This window comes from Nesoenas mayeri (genome assembly GCF_963082525.1).
Source record: "Nesoenas mayeri genome assembly, chromosome: 13".
Classification (NCBI taxonomy): domain Eukaryota; kingdom Metazoa; phylum Chordata; class Aves; order Columbiformes; family Columbidae; genus Nesoenas; species Nesoenas mayeri.
Genome location: NC_137550.1, coordinates 8,984,866 through 9,010,849, shown reverse-complemented (window position 1 = coordinate 9,010,849; position 25,984 = coordinate 8,984,866). Strand labels below are relative to the sequence as shown.

At 43.0% G+C, this 25,984-nt stretch overlaps 1 protein-coding gene across 1 annotated transcript; it reads left to right on the top strand.

Annotated features, from left to right (window-relative positions):
* Positions 1-287: 287 nt before the first annotated feature.
* LOC308045397 (sodium/hydrogen exchanger 2-like) lies at positions 288-25,303 on the top strand (the record flags this gene model as incomplete). Its single annotated transcript, XM_080352661.1, is given in 13 exon segments — positions 288-324; positions 327-563; positions 2,046-2,509; positions 3,078-3,328; positions 6,905-7,122; positions 8,632-8,828; positions 13,716-13,805; positions 15,720-15,790; positions 16,913-17,077; positions 17,726-17,840; positions 19,176-19,310; positions 23,670-23,736; positions 25,167-25,303. Coding segments are annotated over 13 exon segments (2,184 nt in total).
* Between the last annotated feature and the right edge of the window lie 681 nt (positions 25,304-25,984).

The window sequence follows — 25,984 nt, the reverse complement described above, 5'->3', positions numbered from 1 at the left end:
GTCCCTTTCTCAAGCATGCAGAGAGGTGCAGTTGGTCCAAGGGTGCAGGAGGTGTTTATTCTAGGGAGCATCTGCAGGAGGAACCTCTGCCTGTTTGGGCATGTGGTGCTCCAGGGTGCGATTCTCCCAGCTGGAAACTAAAGGACCAGGGCGGAGAGACAGCGTGAGGCGGAGCGGCTGCTCCTCTCTTTGCAGCAACCCATGCAACGAGAGCGAGCCGAGCTCCGCTGCCTCCACCGGCCGCTCGTCCTCATCAGGAGCACCCAGTGGCCAAACCCCTGGGGCAGATGGAGGGGCAGAAACCAGGGTCCAAAGCTGCAGCTGCATCCTAGCTTGGTCCTTGCTGTCTTCTGTCATCCAAGCCAGCAGGGCCAGGGTCCCCCAAGGCTCCCCAGTGATGCCGCTGCTGGAGGACGTGGTCCTGGAGAACATCAGCTGGGTTGGTGAGGAAGTCCAGGGCAACGAGTCCTCGGAACACGCATTTTTCTCTCTGGATTATCAACATGTTCAAGTCCCCTTTGAAATCACTCTCTGGATCATGCTGGCATCCTTGGCCAAAATAGGTGAGGCATCTTGAGAGGGTGAGAGGGTCTCCATGGGGATGGTGTGGGCAGGGGTGGCCTTTGCTTCGCCCTTTCTGCAACCTTGGAGCCGCAGATAACACGCCACATCCTAAGGATGCACAAAGTGTGTGCCAGACATATGGCACACATGGAAAATGGCTACCTGGTTGCATTTTAGATTGGAAATGATGGTTTTCCATCTCAAACTTCACACCTGTGCGTGGCGCTGCTATTAGTAGGAAAAATATCAGGGTTTCCAGGAATTTAATTTAACTGCAGTGCACACCAAGGTGTGAGTTCATCTCCATGAGCTTGTGGGTTGCCCACGGGCATCTTCATCTTAAAATGAAGACTTCTTGGCCTTAAAAAAGGGTTCTCTGTCTGGCCAGTGGCAAAGAATAATTCAATCTATGTGCAGGGTGTTATAGAGCTGAAAATCAAGTCTCTGTGCATTAGGGAGGTTATCTGTGTAATGGCACCTAAGAAATTATATTTTGTATAACTCAGATTTTCTTTTTTTTTTTCCTTCTTATTCTACAAAACTGGCCATAGGAAAGTGGAAATTATATGTATATTTTTTTCAGGAATTGTGGTCACTTCTGTTAAATTACTGCTATAAAATTTATTTTGTAGCATTTTTTCCCCTCTCTTTTTTTTTTTTTTCCCCTCAGACAGAAGTCTCTGAGATTCATTTACATCAGAACTTCTTTCAGATGGAAATGGTCTTTTCGTTTTGCTATTCTGCATATTATATGATGAGATCTCAACTTTATTAACATGCATGAAGAAATAATAATGATCACAATTCTTTTTTCCTATTACCCCTATTCCAGGTTGGTTTCTATCAATTACTTTCTTTTAATAGCTCACCTTGAATACTTGTGGTTGTCAGCGTTTCTCTCTAACATTGGATGTTGCACAAGGCTGCCTCATTGGACTTTTTTCAATGTTGCTTTTAGCTTTAAGTGTCAATGATTAAACAATATTAAAAGTGGCACCATTTATAATTAATGAGAATGTTTTTGTATATTTTTTGGTGAATGGAATCTGCATTGTGTTTAAAATTAGCAGTTGCCATTTACATTCGTGCTGAAGATGGCATGCTAACTAGATTACATCATAAATAATTCCAAAGACTTTTTTATTTATGCAGATTAGTTTTTCTATTTGTGCGTTACCTAAAAATAGATCTTTAACCTTATGCTATGATGAAATGCAGTCCGAACCAACGGTAATTTTTACAAAGTTTTGTATTTTTCCATAAAATTCTAGATTTTATAGCCAATTTCTGATTGAGCAGCTTCACCTTAATTGTGTGTGTTTATTACTACTCCAAAGCGCAGCTTGCTGAAGGTGGGAGCACAAGGACCTTCCTCACCCCAACAAGGAGCTGGTTGATGCTCTTCAGCCAGTTTGGGCTGATAAAATATATTTATTTGTTTATTTTTAATATATATACTTTTTTAATTCATCTCCTTCCAGGTTTTCATCTATACAACAAGCTGCCTTCTGTCGTTCCCGAAAGCTGCTTATTGATCTTTGTAGGGCTTATCATGGGGGGAATCATCTACGGCTTAAACGACAAGTCGCCACCCGTCATGGACAGCGACATCTTTTTCCTCTACCTGCTGCCGCCCATCGTCCTCGACGCAGGGTACTTCATGCCCAGCCGTCCCTTTTTTGAGAACATTGGCACTATCCTCCTCTATGCGGTCGTGGGGACAATATGGAATGTATTTGGGATCGGCTTTTCGCTGTACGGGATCTGCCAGGTGAAAGCCTTTCACCTCCAGGATGTGTCATTGCTCCACAACCTCCTCTTCGGCAGCCTGATTGCCGCTGTGGATCCCGTGGCCGTGTTGGCGGTGTTTGAAGAGATACACGTCAATGAAAAACTGCACATTTTGGTCTTTGGAGAATCGCTCCTGAACGATGCAGTGACGGTGGTAAGGACCAGCCTTTGGAGTGTTTGGTGTTCAGGAGAAGGATGGGTTGGTGCAGAGAGGTGGGATCTGCAGAGGGAAAATTATCAACAGCTTCTTCTAGCAGAGGACTCCTGGTCCACTTCTCTGGCCTGAGGTCCTGAGAAGCTTTCAGGTGAACAGCTCTTTGACCGTAAGTCTGGGGACAGAAATGCATGAGAGTGCCACAGCATTCCCCTGGTAGGAGCCTGACTTCCAGAGAAGGACACTGACCTTCACTGGCAGAAATCCCCGCAGCGTATTTTGTCATTGCTACATATGGCCATGTCTGTTGAATACGAGGAAGAAATTTTTTAGACTGAGGGTGGTGAGAGCCTGTCCCAGGTTGCTCAGAGAGGTGGTGGATGAACCATCCCTGGAGACATCTCAGGCCAGCCTGGACGGGGCTCTGAGCAACCTGAGCTGGTGAAGATGTCCCTGCTCATGGCAGGGGTGGGCTGGACGAGCTGGGAAGGTCCCTTCCAACCCAAACTATTCCATGATTCTATAATGTCTTGTTAACAGTTGCTTTTCCTCTTCCATTTTCATCCAGGTGCTCTACAAGCTATTTCGATCTTTCTGTGAAATGCCAGCTATCAAAAGTGTGGATGTTTTTGCTGGAGTTGGACAATTCTTTGTGGTTGGGCTAGGAGGAGTTTTAGTAGGTCTTATTTTTGGGATGACTGCCGCCTTTACCACGCGATTCACCAAGGATATCCGTGTCATCGAACCACTCTTTGTCTTCCTGTACAGCTACCTTTCCTACCTCACCGCTGAAATGTTTCACCTTTCGGGGATCATGGCGTAAGTATGTCCCAAAACCTCAACTGTCCAGGAAAGCTTTTTGGCTATTTTACTGAAAACTATCAGAAAAAAAAAAAAAAAAAGTAGGTTTGCTTAGCTGGAAATCTGTGAACAGCAGTGAATAGCAAGTATAAAAAGCTGTGGAAGAGCTGAGAGTTGTAACCATGTTTCACCCATTGCACAATTGCACATCAATGGTAATTGCTGCAAGTCACGAGCAATCCAGATGACTTCTGGGCAAGTTTCATATGGCTGATTGGTTTATGTAGGTTATTGAGGAATGTTTATTTAACTCCATGTTTTTTGTTTGGAAACCCTGAATGTTCAAGCAGTGAAATGTCTGATGGCTTTGGCACAGCCAGAAGAGGCTTTTTTGGCATATTTTGTTATTTTCCTTGTGTGGCCCAATCAGAACTAATCTTTGAAGAGCTGCAAGGAGTATTTAGTCAACTTCTCAGAAAGGTTTGGTCCAAGTTTACAGGATGTCTGTTCTAAACCCTCCTCCTGATATGCATGCCCTCCCCGCCAGTTAGCTTTGGGTGATGGCCCCAAAGACCTTATGGTGACAGAGTAAATGAGTGACGGGGTGGGAATTGTGTGTCCCTTGCTGGAAATAGTCCTATTGTTGGGGAGTGCTTTGGAGATGTAACTTGGAGATGCAGATTTGGCATCAGAAGAAGTTCATACACAGCTCACGAGATTGTCTGGTCTCCTGAACAAGGCTGTTTTGTTTTCATGCACCGTGTGTGTGTCCACCCATCATCACTCCCCATCAACGCTGGAAATCTGCTGAGCAATTCCAGCCAAATCTGTCAGAGATCCAGGTTCCAAAGGCACTAAACATCAACCATTTGCTATAGCACAGTCAATCTATACACTCTTCATTTTAGGAAAGACTTTAGAGCACTGACAGGTTTTCTTCATGAAGCTTTTGTGCAACAAGGGTATAGCAACATGGGGCAGATGGGGACAACCTGTGTCCTGCAGCTGGGTCCTGTGCTCTATCAGACACCATCTCGTGTGTCCCTGTGGATCAGCAAAGCAAAACTGTTTGTTTCTGTAAATTCAGCCTTTCACAAATGGTAATTTCTAGACAATACAGCTAATTTATTTTTTTTTACTGGGTACATCCTCCAATAAAATCAATAATTATGGGCCAGAACCTTCCATTTTTAGGAGGGGGAACTGAGCTTTCTGGTGACCTCATGCTTTTCACTTGCAGAGCAGGGGACAAGAAAAAAGTAGATATAATAACCCTAAAGGTCAAAGAAAGCTCACCTTGGAAAGCAGAAACAGATGAAAAACTGTGTGATTCAGTCCTGGTTTCTGGGGGCTGTTATCAGTTGCACTTGGTTCTCCTTCCTAAACTAAGACAGCTGGTGCTGGGGAATCACAGCCAACTATTTAATATTTCTCTAAAGACTACAAAGTGCACTTAGACTGCATTGATAGCTACAGTGTAAACAACTGTAAATCTGATAATAATGAAGATTAAAAGTAAATTAAAAAATTAAGTCAGGTACCAGCTAGACACAAGAATATCTGGGAAATCTAGTTTAAAACTAATGACACTGTTTTTGGGTAGAAACCATTTCTGTATCTTGCAGATTTAGTTTCCTCGAATGGTTAATAGGAGCAATATTCTAGCATTACTGAAAACAATTCTAGCTCTGGGAATAGGTAAGAGAAAGCCTATTTATAGGAGCATGAAACAGAACAGTGAAATAAATATGCTGCATAATCATCATGGAGCAGAAAACATTCAATCCTAATAGTGTCTCTTTCTATCAATCACAATCTACTGTACCCATTATGGAACCCATTTTCTATTCTTTTGAATAATGCATTGTTTCTAAAGCAAAACAATTGCAAAGGCAGCCGATTCCTGCACTGCTGGTCTTATAATTGCCAAATTATAAATGCCTCTTTTATGTATCTTGATTTCAGACAATTCATTTGTGACCAGGGAATACTGTATTATAAGAAACAGATCTTGGCAGTTCGTTTCTTTGAAAAATAATTTGATTGCCAAAAAAATATCAATTCCACATAGTCCACAAAAAAATCTGTGAATGCAACCCAATCTGCTAAACAATTCTGCAAATGTTTTTTCATTTGACTTCTTTTTTTCTTTTTTTATTTTTTCTTCCTCCGTGGGGGAAACATCTTTGAAGTTGTGACAGAACAGGTCAAGTTTATTCCTTGTCTGTGAATCTGCTGTGAAGCCATATCCTTTTCCCAAGAAGTGTTCCCAAACCACAGCTCTGAAAGTCACTTGCCCATAAATACTTGTTGGATTTCTTAGTTCCTGCTTGCAGCTGTTTTATTGACTCTGTATCCAGAGGCAGATACAGAAAGAGAAGAATTTATTATTTTCTTTGTAGCCTGTGGTTCAATCTCTGTTACTCTTTCTGGCTCCGTGCTTTATGCAAAGTGGGTCAATCTAAAGAGGATAAATAAAAAAAGACCAATTTCAGAATGTTTTAAAATATTGGTACATTTTCTTAGGAGATGAAAGATGCGAACTCGAAGAACATTAGATGAAAAAGAGATTTGAATATTGGTCTCATGCTGCTGGGTAAAATGGGATCTTTTTCCCCATTAAGAGTATCGTGGCTTTTCTGAGTCTGACCTTTGGCATCCAAAGGTCTCCCTGAAGTTTTAATTTCAGACAAACCCAAATGTTTCTCTCTTCTAAGAGTGTGTGGGGTTTTTATGGCAATGACGAAAACCACAATAACAGGGTTTTTTTAAATGAAAGAAATAGAAGTGTCTTTGGGTTTGTGTTTGTTTGAATGCAAAACCCAGTGATCAGTAACTCACAGTGGGCAGAGGTGAATCTTAATTTGAAAAAATGGAAATCAAATCTCAGAAATGTGAAGCCATTTTGCTATTGCTGGTACAATATTTAGAACAAAACGTTTCTTCCCAGGTTAAAATGTAGCTTTGACTCTTCAAGCGCTCAGCTTTTTTGACCTTCTAAGATTGCTGGCCTGAAAATGTGTTGATTTTAGAAAGCTGATGAATTAGGCTAACCACGTGTACCCTGTAACTTGAAACAGCAATTATTCACGAAAAATTGCAAGGTGGAAGCTTTAATTGATGCTGCATGTTTCTGAAGTGACCTTGGATATGGAATATCTGAGGAAATTAAATATTCCGACTACAAGAAGAGTCTCCCCTTCCCTTGAATATATTTCGTCTGAGCAAAATAGGTAATGTAGGCTCCTAAGCATGAATCTCTTCAACCCAAATAGAGTTTGGCAAAATTAAAGAGCTGAAAACAGTATATTGTGATGGAAAGTGTTGAATGTAGCTAATTTTAGGTATTATGTGAGGCTATGGTAAATGCAATACATTGTGAGTTGCTTATTTGTTAAAAACCAGATATACTATCTATATATTATTGTCCAGGTGCCCTTCCTGATACTATTGGACTAATGTAGGAAGTGATTCACTGCCCAGTGAGATGTATGCAAACATCTAAGGTTTGGTGAAGCCCATATTTTTTATAAATGACAATGTGTTGATTTTGTGTGCTTAAATAGAAAAGATTGGTTTTTTTCTTTTTCTCAGCATCATTGCTTGTTCCATGGGCATGAAACGTTACGTGGAAGCCAACATCTCTCTGAAGTCTCACACCACAGTCAAATATTTCATGAAGATGTGGAGCAGCGTTAGTGATACCCTCATCTTCATCTTTCTTGGGGTTTCCACCATTGGCGAAAATCATGAGTGGAACTGGCCGTACATTTGCTTTACTGTCATCTTCTGTCTCATTTGGAGAGCACTAGGTATGGTGAAATTACAGATTTACTTGTTTGTTATTCATGGGAGTGAAAAAATGTGATTGCATTAAATGAGAGAATGTTCCTGCCTCCCCCATCACCCTCTGCTGCTCCCCCTGTACACGTGGTTATCACAGATGTGAACACAAGGACTGAAATAACCGAGCACACATTTTGGCAAAGAATTTGAGAGCTAAAAAACATTCAACAGGATTTGTGTTTACACACCACGGAGTCAGAATGAACTCAAATTTGATAGACACTTCAAGAAATTGCTTAAATAAGGTAGGCCATGATTAGCAAGATGCAGCAGAAAGGGGTTTATTAGCTATTAATACCCGCCAAGATTTGTTTTAATAACTGTGCACCATCAATGCACTTGGAAACTTGCTTGTTAGTTGTGTGGACGTTCAAATATTTCATTATGATTAAGTGGTTTTCTGTTAAATTATTTGCTCGGATGAAAAGAATTTCTGAGTGAGTTTGACATCTTTTAGCTCAAAAATTCTTCACTGCCAAACATAAGGAACCTAGTAACGTTACAAAAGCACAACTCTGGCTCTCCAAACACAGCTCTTCTCATAGCACTAGTATTTTTGAAGTTTATTTCTTTTACAAATGCCTTTCAGAAAAGCAGCAGTGATGTGGATCCAGCTAATTCCCAGTAAAAGTCAATGTTGGTCTGTGTCATCAGTTCTTAAAGTAGCCATTAATCTGCAGAAAATAAGATGTTTATCTGTTGGGTTTAAGATCACATCTTACTGATTTAAGGCTTGATGTTTTTTACCTTTCTGTATATGTAGATGACTGTTGCAAATGACTATAAATTACACCAATTGCTGTGTGACCTTAGGTTTTAAATTCATAAAGTAGAAATCTTTGAGTGAAAGATTTGTGAAGAAACAACCATTAACGCAGGCAGAATATAGCTGCTTATCCAAGTTACTGCTTGGAAACTTTTGGAAATTAAAGCGCTAAATTGTTGCTGATGGCTTGCCTTGAGAACACTTGTAATCCAAGCACTTTAACCATTTGTTATCACCAATTAGAGTAAATCAATTAATATTTCAGTTCAGTTCTCGGAATCTGGCTCTGCATAATCAAATGAGTAAAGTTTCTGAAGGAAAGGTTTCCCATCTGGACTGTGATATGCACAGGCTGGGTTAAAAAACAAGAGAATTTGCTGTAAAATGAGCTACCTAAAATTTTGTAGTTATACCAAGCACCTCAAAGTGCAGCCAGTCAATGGCATTTGTAATCTCCCAAATCAGAAATGTGTTGGGAATTAACTTTCATCTGGACAAATCAAATGCAAACCTGTTGGACCAGACTGGAAGAAAAGCCTTTCTCCAGTGGCATATTTGGAATATACCATCTCGGTCCCTGGTCAGTTCCTCATGATTGGTGTTTACCAGTTCGGTGATGTTTTACGGTAAAACATGTCATGCAGTTAAGAGTTTTACCAAATTTCTGTCTTTGTTTGATATGCTTCTATTTTTTTTTCCTGCTTTTCAGGGGTTCTCGTGCTGACTTTCTTTGTGAACAGGTTTCACGTGAACACCATCACCAGCAAAGACCAGTTCATTATAGCCTATGGGGGTCTCCGAGGAGCCATTTGTTTCTCTTTGGTTTTCTTGCTTCCTGACTTTCGCAGAAAGAAGCTCTTCATTGCAGCAACAACTGTTGTCATCCTCTTCACCGTGTTCATACAGGTAAAAACACTCTTGGTGTCATGAGCAGATGTAAAGAATGAGCATTATATATATATATATATATATATATATATATATATATGTTTTGTTTTGTTTTTTCCATACAAATAACCAGTACTAAACCGTTAGATGGATACAAGAATTTACGGGTCATTAAAACTTTCCCTCCATTAAGTTGTTAGGCGTATACAAATTTTAAATTATTACTGAAAGAGGCAGAAGGTGTGAGAATGTGTCATTCATTCATGAGGATGACTATCATTTTTTGACTTAAAGCATGTGCCATAGTATCTTCTGTGATAATTTGTCTTGTTGTTGATCTGGTCCTTCTTTGCTGGGGTGGCAGTGGTGAAAATTGGAAAGAATTATGCTGGCACAGGTTTCCCCTCTGGAGCAGTGCTTCCACATGTTTCATGTGAGAGCAAAGCCAACATGGATCAAACTCTACAGGTAGTTTGCTGTTTGAGCAAGGGAAGAACCACTTGTTGTTGTCAGCCAACACCACCTGAGCCGTGGGGCAGTTCCCTGATCCCAAAGGTGAGAAGATAGCAGATACTGGAGATGCTCCAAAGCCCCTGAACATGGGCAGCAGGAATTTTAAAAAAGGCTTATGGTTTGGTCATCTCAGTTTTGGTAGTTCACAAGTGGGCAGTTTAAAGGGACCTAATTTTAAAGGAGTGAGTTCTTAACATTTTCTGAGAATTAGTTCTATCGGTTTGGAGCATCCAACAGCTGAAGCAACAACGGTCATTAGTTGTTTATGTAAATATTTTGTATATGTCTGAGATGTTTTCACGTTCATGCAGCAAAGCAGCTGCAGTTATTTTATGATGATACAGCAGAAAGGGGATTGTTTTAACTCTTTCAGTGGAAAAAAAAATTGAGTGTGTTACTTGTTATAAAAGGAAGAAAAATCAGAAGCAAATCAAAAAGTTGTAACACATTTGATTTATTTGCTTCTAATTTTTCTTTTAGAACTGATCCCTGAGCCCTCTTTCTTCCTGCTTCTCCTTCTGCCCTGGTGATTCTTGGGTTATTTCCTACCCAGTGGGAAAGCTGCTGCATGTGGGTGCAACCTGCCCACATTATGGGGTGGCTGTAGACATCTGAACCCCCTGCTGCCAGGGCAGCACTGGTTGTTCGGAGATAATTGGTTTATTGTTTAAAGCAGAAATGTACTTTTTTATTTAAAATTTTTATTTTTTAATTTACTTATTTATTTTACTTTTTTTTTTTAATTTAATATTTTTAAAGACTGATTTCTGCTGCCTGGTCCCACAGTAAAGCTGTAGGAGCATCTGCAACTTGAGCTGCTGCTGGGGGAGCATATGAGAGGTACCACATCTGTCCCCTGCCTACAGCTGCACAGGGGACAAGGAACCGCGGGGGCAGGACTTGGTGCTTATGTTGCTCTCCTTACTAATATGCTTTTATTTCTCGTGGATTCTTAACCAGCACCCCTGCAGGTGTATGATGGAGAGAGGTTTTCTCTCCCTTAGGCACAGGCTGAGGGTGTAAGTTTTTGTGGAGCAGCAGCTCTTGGCGTTGCTGTGACATCTAGTGGCAACCGTGTTCTTGCAGCTGTCTGTGGGGGTGAAGATTTTGTATGTGTTTCCTTGTTCTTCTCTGCCTAGCAGCAAGTCTGTAAAAGAAACACTCCTTTGGGGATTTATTTCTCCAAAATACACCTTTTAGTTCACCTGGCAAATGTTGTGACACTTGAGGAAGGAATAAGGTGGAAAAGCTGGGATTGTCTGGTCCAGAAGCGAGCAAGGCTGATGTTTACCTGGTGTGCACTGCCCTGAAAAGTTATGAGTGGGTCTCCATAGGGCTGAAGAGAGTACGATTGGGGTCTGGGAATGACGCTGTGCAGAAAAGCTGCCCAGGAGCTCCACTGCTCAAGTGCATGAGGTCACAGAATCGTTTTGGTTGGAAGACACCCTTAAGGTCATTGAGTCCAACCATAACCAAAATCTGGCACTAAACCATGTCCCTAAGAGCCTCATCTATACATCTTTTAAACACCTGCAGGGATGGTTACCCCACCACTTCCCTGGGCAGCCTGTTCCACTGCTTGAACACCCTTTCCATGAAGAAATATTGCCCAATATCCAATCCAAACCTCCCCTGGTGCAACTTGAAGCCATTTCCTGTCGTCCTATCACCTGCTACTTGGGAGAAGAGACCAACATCCTCTATGCTACAAACTCCTTTCAGGTAGTTGTAGAGAGCGAGAAGGTCCACGGAGAGCTGCTGGGCTCCTCCTTGTGCCCTTGGATGGAGGGAGCAGAGCACCCACTGGGGCTTTGCAAGATAGCAGGTCACAGTGACAGCTGCTGAGTGGCCCCATGGCTGAGTATCATCCCGCAAGAGTGAATTCCTTCCATTTGGCCTCTCTGGAGCCCTCAGGTGTGGGTGTTGGGTGCTTGGGCAATGCAGAGAGTGGAGGCTGAGTCTCTGATTTCCCATGTCCACCTAATCCACACCATGAGCTGAAAAAATGGTCAACAAGTTTGATGTGCCCATGGGTTGAGACCTGCAGGGCAGCTGGACCAGGCATAGGTTTTGGACTGAAAGGAGAGAGCAGGGGCCAGGGATGGGGGGAGCATTGTTAGGTGGAGGTTGACAGTTTTAAGATGCAAATGTGGGTCAGAAATTGAAGACACGGTCACTGGGCATGTCCACTCGTGCGGAGATGCTCTTGAGTCTCAGACAAAGGTTGTTCTAAGGCAGCAGTTCTATTCTGCTGAGGCTTCGGAAAATCCTTCCCAGGAATGGGAAAAGGGCTTTTGTGTAACCTCAAAGCTCAACTGGTGATGTCATCTCCATGCTAAACGGTGAGAGTTAAACAGGGTATGGGTACAGGGCAACCCCTTGACCTTCAGCCATTCAACAGGAACATAAGACCTCTAAAGCCGGACTTAGCTCAGGCTCCAGATACCTGCAGTATTGCATAGCTGAGGCCACCGCGAGAATGGAAGCAGGGTGGAGTAAACTTAAAAGCTGAACCAAAAAGATATTGCTGTAGGTCAGCACAGAAAACAGACACAAGAATAACAGAAGCAGGTATTGAAGATGGACGGTCAGAAACCTGGGTTTGCAAATGCATTCTACAGCTTCTGGGGTGCTGCTGCCAGCCACATCGATGGATGCAGGACTGAGGAGTCTTGTCGGAGCACAAATCCACTTAATTTTCTTGGAAATCCTGACCATGCTGCCCTAAAATCCTCATACTACACAGACTGACGACCAGTGTGTGAGCAGCTGGGCTTGTCCATACATGGGCCTATGAGTGCATTGTATAACCCAGGTAACTTGGCTGGTTTTGCCTTTCTAACTCGGTTGCATAAGGCTCTTGCCACAAGAAGCATGGTTGATGAGTTTAAGAAGGCTGACTAAGCAATTGTTGAGTCCTCAACACTTCCAGGCAGGCCTGGATGTGTGCCACATAGACCAGAAAGTCCTCCAAGGAGCTGTGGGCTTGTCTGGAATGTCACAAAAAGCTCGTATTGTTCTGCCTTTCAGTGAGGCTTAAAAATTAAATGCCATGTTCTCCATCTGAAGTTCACTCTCTCAGCCTATTTGCCTCAGACCTCTTCCATCAAATTGTTAGCAAATATAATAATTGTGAAGAGTTTTTGTTGTTTGCTACAGGATCCCTGGTGGTAGAAAAACTTTGTGTGAGCCATGATAAAGTTGTCAGGATCGGGTGATGCACTTCAGATGCATTGTCCCTGGTGGATGGAGGAGCATCCCAAGGGACCTACCAGTGTGTCGCAGTCTGCTGGCCTGAAAACAACCTGTGGGATTCCCATAATGCTCCCAAAGTCAGTAAAGGGTCAAAGGAATTAAAATGTTTCTAAATTTTGGAATTCTGATCACTCTGAAATGCCACTTTAAAATGACAACAAATGCAGCTGGTTATGCAGTGAAGGCAAGAGACCAAATTGCATAGTCTCTGCTGCATTTTTGTTGTATCTGTTTTTTCGGAATTTGAATTTTATGTTATTTACTCTGAACAGTGATGCTTTTTAAAATCGCTGTTAGCTATTAAAATGACACATTAATTGTTTCTGCAATTAAAAATGTGTTCAACTATCCTCCGTGCCAGCATCTGTGACATTCAGAAGTCATAAACATCAACCACTCCATCATTTTTGCTGTAAACATGTCCTAGAAAAGTCATTTCATACCAAACCCAAACTAAGAAACGCACCACAGCAGCATTTTAGAAGTTCACTCATGAGGCTTAAAGGATGTTAAAACTTTTCCCTTGACCCTTCCCACCAGGTGGATAGTTTGATTAGTAAACTTAGCCACCGACTGGCTGTTTAGATCGTTGGCGTAATGATCTGTGACATATAATACTCAAAAAGTTAGCAGCCAAATGCTGGCAGAGGCTGCATGCTGGCAGCTCTCAAGAACTATCATCATTTCAGGCATTTGAACTTTGAACGTTTCAAGCCCCTTTCCATCTGGTGGGCTGCAAGCAACAGCGAACCACAGGCTTGACCTTGGAATTATTATTGGTTGACTTTTTGTGGTCTTTGAGATGCCGAATGAGGAGAGTGGAGCATTTCCCCTGTCTCCCTACCCCAAACCTGGAGTATGTGAGCTCCCATTTTCAGGCTACTACCATGAGCAAACAACATATTTGACTTACGGTTGGAAGAAGAGAGTTTCTAGCATTGTCAAAGCTTCATGGATTTTTATCTTGATAATAAAACCGAGTAGATGAGAGACGCTGGCTCAAACAGCAAGTCTTGTTCTGGCAAAGAACAAGGTAGCTGTGGCCCATACCCATGCTGGTGATTTTGGTTCCAGTGCAGGAACCACTAAGAACATTTGACGTGAAGAAAAGCTGATTTTTTGGTCTTTGTGCTGCAGGGAATGACCATCCGTCCTCTTGTTGACTTGTTGGCTGTCAAGAGGAAACGAGAGAGTGCTCCCACAGTGGGAGAGCAGATCCACATTCGGGTAAGTGGTGTGTCTATCAACACACATCCAGAGCTCTCCAATATGCTTCGCTGATAGCAATATGGCTCTTCCGAAATGTGGAGTGCCTCCAGGGGCTCTACAGATCTGCAGTTTTACCTGAATCCTCCGCAGGTCAGTCCCTTTCCAGCTTTGAAATTCTATGCAGCTTCCTAACCATGGGTTATTATTTGCATTGGAACAGCAGCCACCAACTCAACTAGGCTGGTGTTGCATTAGAAGGTGCACAAACACGACAGGAAAAGACAGGGATTCACCCAAAAGTTTATACTGGGACCTAACTCCAGCTTTTCTGCTTCTCTGAAAAGAGTGGTAGAAAATGAGACTTGGTTGCTTTCAGGGTTAGGATCTTCTGTATGTTCACTAGTCACTTGACCACTATCAGTTTGGAGATTTAAAAAAAAAAAAATAGGAAAGGGAGGGCAAGGAAAACACCATATTGGAAGGAATCACTGAAGTCACCATAACTCAAAGTTGGAATTTAGTTCACCTTGCTCTTGCTATCCAAACATTGGCCTTTCTAGTTACAGAGGACTTCTCCACAGAGTGGGTCAGCTCCGTGAGAATGCAAGGTCCTCTGCACATCCAGCACTGGCCAGGGATTTTTTTAATGCCCTCATACTCCGAATCTAGTGTAAAATAATGTTTCTGAATATAAGTGTTTATGCCCAGTCATATTTCTGTAGGTATGGTTCCTTCAGGAATATTTTTGTCTTCTTTTTGGGTAGCTAGAAATAAAGACATTAGGTCTGAGGACATTTGTAAAACCTGTTTGGCATCCTCATAATTAGGTTGTATTACAGGGCTTTGTCTGAGGTTAACGGAACACTTCAATAGGCTGAAGAGGCTTTTCCTATCATGAACAGGGGATACTTTCTTCTTTTGTTAGTGTATGAATAGTAAATCATCTCTGGAAATGTGTTTATTAGGAAATGTGAGCTGAAAATGGCTAAGTACCAATTAAGTTGAGAAGGTAACAATGCAGATAGTTGGAAACCAGGCACGCAGAAGCCAGAAGTGGCTTTCTGCCTCAAATTTATTTCTCTGATCGAATTACCAGAACGGGGGCTGTCATTTTTCAGTCCTCAGACCACAGAGCTGCTAAAAGCAAATGTGAGGACTCTCATCCTGTACTGGCTGCAAAGTCGAGTGAGCCGCTGGGGAATTTTTCTGTCTCTGATCCCACAAAAAAAAAGTTATTCTTACTAGAGCTTGAGTAAGATCCAGGGACATCAGTACTAAGGTGTGGAGGGTCATTGGCTGTGGTGGAGCAGAGACCTCTCCCAGGTTAGAGGTACTAGCAGGAGGGAAAACAGTTTGGAAAATCACAGAGATTTAACTTCTAGGCGGAAAAATCAAACTGGGATTTTTAATACCATTTTAAATAGTACTAATACTTTCGTATTAGGCAAGATGTGGCCAATGATTTCATTCAGTGGGAAGTGCCTGGGGAAAGGCAGTATTTATTCAAGTTAAAGCAGCATTTTTGTGTTATCTACACGTATATCCTGAAGATACGGATCTCCTGAGACAAGTTGTCCTCAAAAACGTCAATATGAGTGTTTCCCGCTTATCAAGACCCAGTATGCAGGACACACAATCCATCAGCCATCCTATATGTATCATAGAGAGCAGATCCACGTCCCTCAGTGATTATTCTTTGCTCGCGTAGACCTGAAAGCAGCCAAACCACTTATTGTGCTCCAGCACCAAGGGGTGCACGTGGATGCCTGGATGGGGAATTAGCCTGACATCCCCCCTTCTTGTTTATTGGTGCTGGGTACTGAGCTGAAAGCATCCCCGGTTTCTCTGCTGGCTTTTGATGTTTGCTGACTGAGTTCATCATGTATGCGATACATGCAACCGGTGTACAGCAAAATCCTCTCTTCTGTTTAGTTCTTGGATCATTTGCTGGCTGGCATTGAAGATATATCTGGACACTGGGGACAGTATTACTGGAAAGACAAGTAAGGATTTGCCAAAATACAACTGTGTGTACACGTGTAGAACAAAATGAGGCTGGTTTCTATTCCCTGAGTTTCCCCTGTGGGCACTTGAGCCTGGTTCATTCTTATGGCACAGCCAAGGTGACAAAGGGGTGGCTTTTCCTTGACCAAGGTGCAGGTCACATATTGCACTTCAGCCTAAAAAGTCTCCTTTCTCCTCTCCTCTTTTGTTTGTCCCTTCTTGTCCAAAGAAACCTGCTGGAAATGAGAGGGCCATTCCCTCCTGCCTGTCTACCCATGTGGGACCTGAGGACCCCAACCCTGTGTGTGCACAACATATTAAAAATATGAACTTGCAGCACTTGGAGGGGCAACCACTTGTGGACTGACAAATTACAGATGATCTCTACGGATTTCTGTAGCAAAGTGTGCAGTTTTTGTTAAGTTCTGGTAGATTGTACACACAGGAGAATTTAAAAAAAAAATGCAAATAACATAAAACATACCAATAGCAATCTACCAGGTTTAATTCCTAGTCTGTGTAGACACGGCTGCAGCTAACTTCATGGTGGCTGCTAAATGCAGCTGGCAGGGGTTTTATTGGAAATGCCAATGCTTCGAGATGCCACTAGAGGGTTTGGGAATCACTGCTGCTGAGCAGTGTCCTGGCTCCTTGTGAGCAGGTTTGCGAACAGCCAACAACAGCCAAACTGGAGCATCGGCATTCAGTACCGGTCAGATTTTTCCCCAATGTTGTGCTGCATTTGAGCAGAAAGTTAGAGGAAATGGCTCAAGAAAGAATCTGGAAGTGTTTAAATCTGTTGCATCCCTTGGGGCTATTGCATGTTACTTGTAGTGCTTAGAGTTTGCAATAAATCTGACACTTTGTGGGGGGGTTATTATGTTTAGCAAAGTTTTAATATCATAGCTTATGTACTGGAGTGCAGAAATAATGAAATACTGACTGTTTGGACCAGTGATTTCTGGAAAGAAGATAATGGAATACAATGAAATATGGGGCAGTCATGGACTGCGAACTTGCGGACTTGCTCAGGTCCGTTTTGATGCTGGGGAGTCACGGGAGGAGGCTAAGCCCATCTTGGTGTGTTGTGTTTTCTTTTTTTTTGCTCTTTCCTCAAACAGATTAGAATATTTCAACAGCAAATACCTGCAGAAGATCCTCCTTCGAGAATATGACCAGCCGAAATCCAGTATTGTGCTTCTCTATGAAAAGCTGGAGCGGAAACATGCCATCGAGCTGGCAGAAGCCGGGCAGCTGGGCCATGCCCCGTCTCATCCCTCCTTGCTGTAAGTTGTCCCCTTTCTGTCACTCCACCCAATCCTCCCACTGGAGGGAACAGTTATGGAAAGCTTTTACAAACTTCTCTGCCTCCTCTGCTCTTCCCTGCTGGGCAATCCCATGAGAGGAGCAACAGAGCTTGGACAAATGCAAAATAAACACTACTTAAAAATGAGAAGGTGGGTATTAAAAATGATCAGGTGGATGAGCAATCTGCTGGCATTGATGGACCGTTTCTGATGTTGTGCATGGAGACTCATCTCTATCCCCTGCAGAGTTACACAGAAATGGTGGTCTGAGGAAGAGGCACCTGCACCATTTTTGATGCCTTTACACTATTATGCATGTTGAAGGGACCCAACAACGAGAACGATTATCGGACTGAGAGAGCAGGGTCAAATATTTGCAAGTCAGAACGGCCGGCTCATCTCTCACAGACAGTTTCGCTCTGCCACAGCTCTGTTACCCACTTAACCCCGGAGCACACGCTGGCACGACTGATGCAAACACCAAATGCCTTTTCTGCCATGAGCTCCAGCTGCAGGGATCAGCACTCGGTCGTGTCTGCTGGTGGTGGGGTCCCAAAGGGCTTTGGGGATGCACCAGTTGTGCTGCTGTGCATCTCATAAAATAAGATGTTCTGGTTTTCTTTGCAGCAACAACGACAGGACTGTCATAACAGACAAAAAGTTGGAGGATGCTGTGAATCCGGATGTCCTGGAAAATATACAGGAAATATTGGCAAGGAACCTGTACCGAATAAGGAGAACGGTATAACTCTTCCCACAATCTGTATTTTAGGTGTCCAATAACAAAAGTTATCTCAGTTATCCTAACAGCCTGAGCAGATGTTATGATTATTTACATAATTACTAATGATATCTCTTTGTGAGCAGAGAATAGTTGGCTCTGTGAAGCCAGACCCAATTTCCAAGTCAGTGGCACGTCTCTGTTTGCAGCATGACAGCTTCTGAAAGGTTCACCCAGTCAGCCTATAATTTCATAAAATATTTTAGGCATCAGTACCCAGAATCAGAAAGGAGAAAGGAGGAGCACGTGAATCTTCAGGCATCAGGTTAGCAGATCCAGCAGCTGCAGCAGCTCCTGGCTGCCCACGGGACAGAGCAGGGATGGAGTTCTCCTCACATTGCAGGTTTTTTCATGAGAGCACAGTCAGTGAGCTGCAAGTGAGAGTTAATCTGCAGAGATTTTAAAACCGCTTGGCAGTTTTGCCATGAAAGTAGTACAACTGGTAAATAATATCGAAACCACTTGCTGTTTACAGAATAACTCAGGAATAATCTATCTGGGGTTTTACACAGCATCTAGGACTGTGCATTGTAATTGCTGCTCACATGGTGGTACATGGAGCCTTATCCTTAAAATCCACCTAAGCCTTTGTTTACAGATTATGCATGAAATACCGAGTCCTTGGGGATGTGGCTGGTGTGGGCAGCTCAGCACAGAGGGCTCACTCATCCCCTCTTGTCCCTTTGCTGAGCTGAGAGAAGCAAATAGATAAGGCTGGGAGGAAACCTGTAGGAATGGTGAATGGGATGGAGATGAAGGCAACACCTCCTGTTTGCATTTCTGCTGAAATCCAGCCTCATCCTTGTAGTGACAAAGTTACCTCAATTCCCACTGATGTTAGTAGGAGATTTCACTTTGGTTAGTTTATGCCTTTTGAAGCAGGATTTATCATTCCTGTTGATGCTCTTGGATTATTTATATGTGAAGGTGGGGCTGATATAAAATCTTGGATGGCTGGGCAGAGGCCCTGAGACAGCTCTGGCTGAAGAAACCTCTAATGGAGTTGTTGCACTAAGTTGGTGTGTCACCTGGACTAGTAGAGATGCATCTCAGTCTTGTCATCCAGTGATTGCTTGGGCAATTTTGTATTAAAAAAAAAGGCAGAGTTTAGAGTCCCATCTTCCTTCCTTGGCTCTTTTTCCCTCCATCCCCACCTCTCATGCTTGGTTGGATCAGTTTATCTTCATGGCTAGATGGGGTGGTCATGGGCAATGATGGACCTGGAAGACACAGGCACCAGTGAAGGGATGAGGGATGGTCCTACCCCAGCCGTGGTCTCTCTGGTGCAACATGCAGGGACCGGCGTACAGCAGGCACACCCTGCCTGGAGACACCGAGCCCGGGGAACATCCCAAGGAGATCCTGATCCTCCGGCACAAGAGCCTGCGGGTGGAAGTGAGCGGAGGAGACATGACCATCTCCAGGACGGAGGTAAGAGGCAGCGGGGATGGCTTGGACCTGCAGAGACCATGTGCAGGTATCATGAACGTTAGCAAGAGTGCTCTTTGTTGCTGGTGATATTTCCTTTTAGAGATAAATTTGGTTGCCTTAAGGAAATAAAAAGAGTGTCTCTCAATCCTAAATTGCATTCCCATGAATAGGAAATACTGAGGGAAAAAAGCCCAACTCCTGACAAACAAATGAGCTGTTTTGGGTGCAACGCTAGTCAGTGCTTTGTGAACACAGGCTCCTAGCCATACTAGGAAAGTTATTTACTGAGCAAATGTTATTAATTGGGTTTCAGTCTGTGGATTCGGAGGTCTGTTTCTCCCATGTTTTCTTTTCTGGGAGATTTTGTCGAAGGTGGGAATTTGGTGCACCCATTGTCAGCAGTCCAGATGGACTGTAAATATTTGAAACTGTTTGGTGGTGTGTTTTGTTTTGGTTTTTTTTCCCCCCTAACTCTTTTGAAAGGACAGAAGCACTATTATGAGCTTTCTTATTTATCCTGGAGGTGAGGTTTTTGTTTTTAAAAGCAGTTCTGGACAGACTTGAAGAAAGTAAAATAGAGGGAAGTGTTGCATACTGATTCCTGTGAGAACCACTTCGAGTCCAAATTTACTGCTGGCACAGCTCCATGACAGTTCATTTTTTTCTGAATTAAAAGAGAAATATGGTAAATACAATGTCTGTGGCTGGTGAAGACTTTCGCTGACTTCTTTGGAAATCATGAGAGAAGCTGGGCAGATGTTTCCCCTTGGAAAGACGAAATGGGCCAGGAACGGTGCACAAGGAGCAGACTTGGTCTTCTCAGTTCCTCCCATCCTCTGAAACTCTTAGTCTTTAGGAAAAGCAATTAAGTCCTGCCAGTATTTTGCTCGCAGACCTCCCAGGTCAGCAGCAGTAACTGCTGGGCCATCCCTAAATTTCACCCACTTCTCTGAATCTTGGGTTTTTGCTCAGGCTAAAGCACCATCCAAGTGCAAACCGTGGTCTCTGATGTGGGCAGAGAGACACCATTGCTAAGGAGAACAGCATGACCTTTTAAAAAGAAACAATTTACTTTTCTTTATTTAGGTAGTAATTTCCTACGACAGCACAAGAACTCAGGACTGCCACAGGCTTTTCTGCACTCTGATTTCTTTGTTCAAATGCTGGTCACTGAAGAGCCCACCAAGAACGGCACCAGTGCACCAAATTCTGCTGCGTCTCAGCCCTCTGTTGACAGAAAGGTGTTCTGGCTCTTGCAAATGACTTAAAAGATTTAATTTGATCATTTACATGCTGATTGGTACTTACAATTCAAAATAGATAGGCAAGAACATGGCATGTTCCTGTAGAACATTTGGTATAATTAAACTTCAAAAGAACAGCATCAAGCTAGTGCTGATTTTAAGTGCTATGTTCCAGACTTTTAAGGACATTTGATTGTTAACCCTTATGCTCCCATTAGGTTCTGAAGTGCATTTCATAGGAAATTTAACACCTTTGGGAAGACCATTTCTCCTGTTAGTTTGAGTTCCTACAGCTGGCCTTTCAGAGGACAGAATATTTTGGGGAGAAATTGAACAAAAAGTAAATTCACTCTGTCTCTATACTGACCCATGGACGGTGGCTAATACCCTATGGGGATGGTGAATGGTGCTGTGCGTTGTGCAAAATGCCAGTTTGATGCTGATTGCTGCTGGCTCATAGGAGTAATTTGTTGGTGATAATTCTACCCCTGTACAGCAGCTCCTTTTGCTTTGTGCAATTGAATACTGGGGGCTGATTCCAGTGACATCTGTGAGGGTGACTCTAAGCCCCAGCAGCATCCCTCTGCACCCAAAAGGAAAAATCAGGCATGCTTTGTGTGGGCAGCAGCTTATCTGCTCGTGTTTCACAATAGCTGCCTCGTTTTACTGCAAATAGAAATGAGGAAATACCGAAAAGTGATGGGATGATGTTCTATGAGAGCCCTGGAATATTGGCACAGGGTGGGAGAGTGGGTGAACACTGTTACTTCACACTGCAGAAGAACAGACTGCAGAATTTGTCAGTAGAAAGAAGGAAAACTGTGCTAATTAGTAGATTTCATCCCATTAAAAGCAGCTCAATATTTTAAATTTCTGGGAAAAACATAAACCACTCAGATTTAGTTTTATGCCAAGTTGACAAGCAAATGTCATTTTCATGTTTAAAACAGAGATGAATGAAAAATATGCCTAGTTAGTGTCTGTGAATTTTCTAATTGCCAGATCTTCTGTAGTCCCAAAGGGAAGGGCTTGGCCTTCCAGGTTTTGAGTCAGCAAAAAAACCCAGACGCTCTCATGCCACACATTTTTCTATTCTGCATTTCACCACGAGATGGAAGCATTACAACTGTCTTTGCAAACCCGACTGGAAATCGAGGAACAAACTTCAAGCAAAAGAGCACTGAAAACCCTCCGGTGCTGGTGAAACACCTACGTAGTTTCTATTGCCAGTCTATTGAAAAAAGCTTTGGTGATACATTCCATCGGTTAGGTGTTGTGAGCTGAGTGAATAATTTAAAAATCTCCTTGGTCCAGTAGAAACACTGCTTTTTCTGCTTGCTGGCTGTCTGCATATATGGTGGGGTTTTTGTTGTTGTTGGTTTGTTTGTTTTTGTTTTTACTGAAGTTGCTTAGTCCTTTGCTTTTAAAATATGCAGCTCTTGTAGCTCAGTTAGATTCATCTCAGAACTTACTAGGTGCTGGTTGGTCTTTTCCTCCTGCATCAGCCACCACAAAATAAGGTACGTATGGAAGAGCATCTTTCTATAGGTCTATGGCTCCACCAGGCTGAGGAGGAACCAACAGTGAAGGTTGTCTCTCCCAATGGACAATCCATCTCCTTCCACCATCAGTGTGGAGAAAACAGTGTCCTCACCAGTATAGGCACTGGTCTGTGGTCAACACTTTGGCTTCAGCCAGGTTGAACCATCTCTTCTCTCTAACCTGACTGGCTTTGGGTACCTTGAGGGTCTACTGCACTTTGGGTATCTGCCTTTGCTTTTACAGTAAATGCTGCCTTAGAAGCCCCTGCCAAGGAAGTGTTGCAGAATGAATAGAGAAGGCAGAGAAAAGAAGAACAATCCTCATGCCCCCCGAGCCAGCGGCGCAGGTTAAATGATTTACACCAAACAGAAAAACCTTGGCAAGACTATGAGGTGACTTCAGATCTGAATCAGAGCCCAGAGGATTAACTCCAAGACTATCTATTTCCAGCAGAAAGTTCACCTTCCTCCGCCTGAGGACAAAATTCCTGTCGAACGCTGATGCTTCCCGGAGCTGGGCATTGCGCTGGCTCTGAACAGTGCCTGGATTTGGGGCTTGCATTATTCTAGGCAAGGATCCAGTGCAGAGTACCTTGGCAGGGAGGTGTCTGAGACCCAGGATAGCTTTTATTTACCACTGAGCACCCAGAAAATCCTTGCACCTGTAGCCAGGCAACTTCGTCCTCTTTTCCTCTGCCAAAACCCAAGTACACTCCCCCAAGAAGGAGCTTATTTGGAGCTGCCTGTGAGCCATGTGCGTAAATGACATTCTGCCTTTGGTAATTATGTCGGAGCCCTTTCATGGAACATACTCTGAGAATTGTTAAATGCCCCTGGGAATGGCTTTCCAGGGAGCCCAGCGATGCTGCCGGAGCTGGGAAGGCATTGTTATTAAAATGGTCAATAAAAGTGTGAACAAGGGATGGAGGGCAGCAGTCCTCGTTAGGGGAGGGAGGAGAACGAGCCGAAACAAAACAGAAAACCAGGCTGGGAGGTGTCCAGAGTTATTTTGGCAGTCTGGGTTTCTGGACCGACGTGCCAATTCACAGCTGCGTAAGAGACTTATTCCCAGTTTACAGAAGCACTGAACAATTCACGCAGCATTGTGCTACCAGATTTATGTATTTTTTTTTTTTTCTTTTTCCTGGAGGGTGGAGATTAGCACTGGAGTGAAAGGACAGGGAGCTCGTTAGTGCAAGCTCGTTACCTGCCTCCTTGGCCTGCAGCCAAGGTGGGGAGCAGCCAAGGTGAGAAATGTCCATGTTCTGGGGATGGGCTTCACCTGCCCCATCCTCCCTGCTCCAGGGCTGCTCTGTCCCATCCCATCTGCTGAATCGCTCCTGGAGAGCTCAGACCTCTTCCACCAACTCAAAACAAATCAGCATCTGTAAATATTTCCTGCCATCTCTTTGGCCTATTTTTAGCAATAGTTCTTGTTGTTTTTCTTGGCAAAACAAATGCAGACGGAGTCCTTGGGGATTGCAAATGGCTTGTTTATGAAGCAGGAGTGTCGTTAACAGACCTGCTCGTGATCTTCATCAGTGTATTAAGCTCCTTTTCCTCTTTAATCACAGAAGGATGATTCCTACTCGGCGCAGGGCGACTCCAGCCCGCAGCCCAAGCTGTGCCGCTCCTTCACCGGTAAGCTGGGGGGTTCTTCACGTTCCACCAAACGCTCAGATGTTCAGCAATGATTGCAGATTATTCCACTTATGGTGATGCTAATGCATAAGCACCTTATAAAAATGAATGCTACTTCAATAAAGTTCATGCCCACACACTTTAAAAAAATCAAAGTATATTTTTATTTTGCTTGCTAAGTGTTATTAAAATGCATTTTGAGTGTCCCATTAGCAGCACTGTCTGTTTTGAGTATCTGTTACAGAAAGATCAGTGGCTCAAGACCTCATGTTTTTCTAAACCCAAGCTCAGTTTTTAGATAGCTGAAAGCTTAGTTTTCACATTAAATAAATAAATTTTTAAAAAGTTTCATATCAGTGAAGCCTCACACAAAGTACAGCTGGTTGGAACTGTAGGGAGCATCATTTTAGCCTCTGAACTGCAATGAGATGTTCAGTGGGAAACTGAGCACTGAATTTTTATGATACTTGGTACAACACCTTCTAGCACAGTCACAGCTGTAAAAGTGATGATTGAAAAGATTCAGTGTTTGTTGAAAATAACAAAAAAATAATAGTCTCCCAACATAGGCTGAGGTAGGTTAAGGGGCTGGGTCTAATATTAACATACAGAATATTTCTTTTTTTACATAGGAATTGGAAAAATATTTAAGAAGTAAGAAATTTTCCTTTCAATCTTTTTGTGTCCTATTTCTAATATTGTCTTCCTTTGTAATTTTATTTAAACAATTAACTGAACCCTTGCTAAATAAAGAGCCATAGAGTAGCTGGTACCTTATTACAGGTTTGCACAAGTTGATGGAAGGAACACAACTGTGTGACATTTGTGTGTGCATAACACAGACATCTGCTGGGAATGTAGCTATTTTAATCCATAGTTTATCATAAATGTTTAAACTGTGTTCTTCCTGAGGAAAAACATGAGTGTAAGCAGAGTGAAGTGATAGAAAGCAGTGTTGCTGGGTGAGTTGTTTTTTGCCCCAGGGACAATGTGAGCACAACAGCCCCCAACATCGACCCTTCCATCACGACTGCATTTACCTCCTCCCAAAAAATCACTTAACGCGACAAAGTGAAATTATAGGTGCTCCAGCAGGACACCTGCATCTTGAAAAGCTATTTTAAGATAGTCACTGATATGAATTTTTGTTCTGCAAAGTTGCTAATGCAGTTTGACTAAAGAATGATGGTATTTATCCAGATAGGTAACCTGTTTCAAAGTACAAAATAGGTTTTAGATTGCCTTTTTTTTCCCCATTGAAACACTTATCTTTGTCTTCTGTTTTGTAACTGAAAAGTGACCCTTGCAGTGGAACAGCTCATCCCCAGTGAGCAAACTGCCACCTCGGTAGCTCTTGGTATTTCTTCATTCCTGTTGACCCACAAAGGAGAACATCTCTCATACAAGTCTGTGTTTTTCTATTCCCGCAGCGGGGAATGCAGAAAAGGTTCGGGAAGTGGAACGGGGCCGCTCGAAGTCGGTGTGTGTCATCCCACCACCCCAGCCTCGCGATACAGCCAGGGGTGAGAAGAAAGAAACGGAGAAAGAACTGACTTTGGAGATGTAAAGGCACAGATGATGACACTGATGTCCCCTGAGGGATCGGACTCTGTTGCGTGGATGGCTACTATGCGTGTAGATAATGTAAATAAGACAAGTATTGAAAGGACTGTGTGGACAGGGCAAAATATCCCAAGCAGTCTGCATCAAAACGTGAACTTTCATTGCATGATGCGGGGTTTTTAAAGGGAACCAGGGGAAATGATGCGGAGCTGAGCACTAACGGTGCAAGGTAACGTCTGTCACAAAATCGGTTTATTCAGCCTGGGAAAACTGGTGGAACTGTCTGCAGCTGCAAGAAAGGATGTTTTAATATCAGATTCTCTCATTAGTCAGCAGGAATAGACTAAACAGCAGGAAGAGTTTAGATTATGTGTTAGGAAAAACTTTATCATCTCCAGGAGAGTTTTCCACCAGGAAAGAGCAAAAGATCTCTTCTGCTCCTCAGGGTCCTGACTATGGACATTAATGCCGTGAAGTCCAAAGTTAAATCATATAGTTAAATAAGACGTTTTGTCACCCCTTTTGCAGAGCAGGTGCAGGTAAACCCCAGGGACAGGACCTGAGGAAGACAGATCCCTCCACATTTGGGTAATTTCCTTTGAAAATCCAGGTAAGTGTTCAAACCTTCAGATTCTTGTCCTTAGCTGAACCCAATATGCTAAATTTTACTGTTGGAAACATCAGC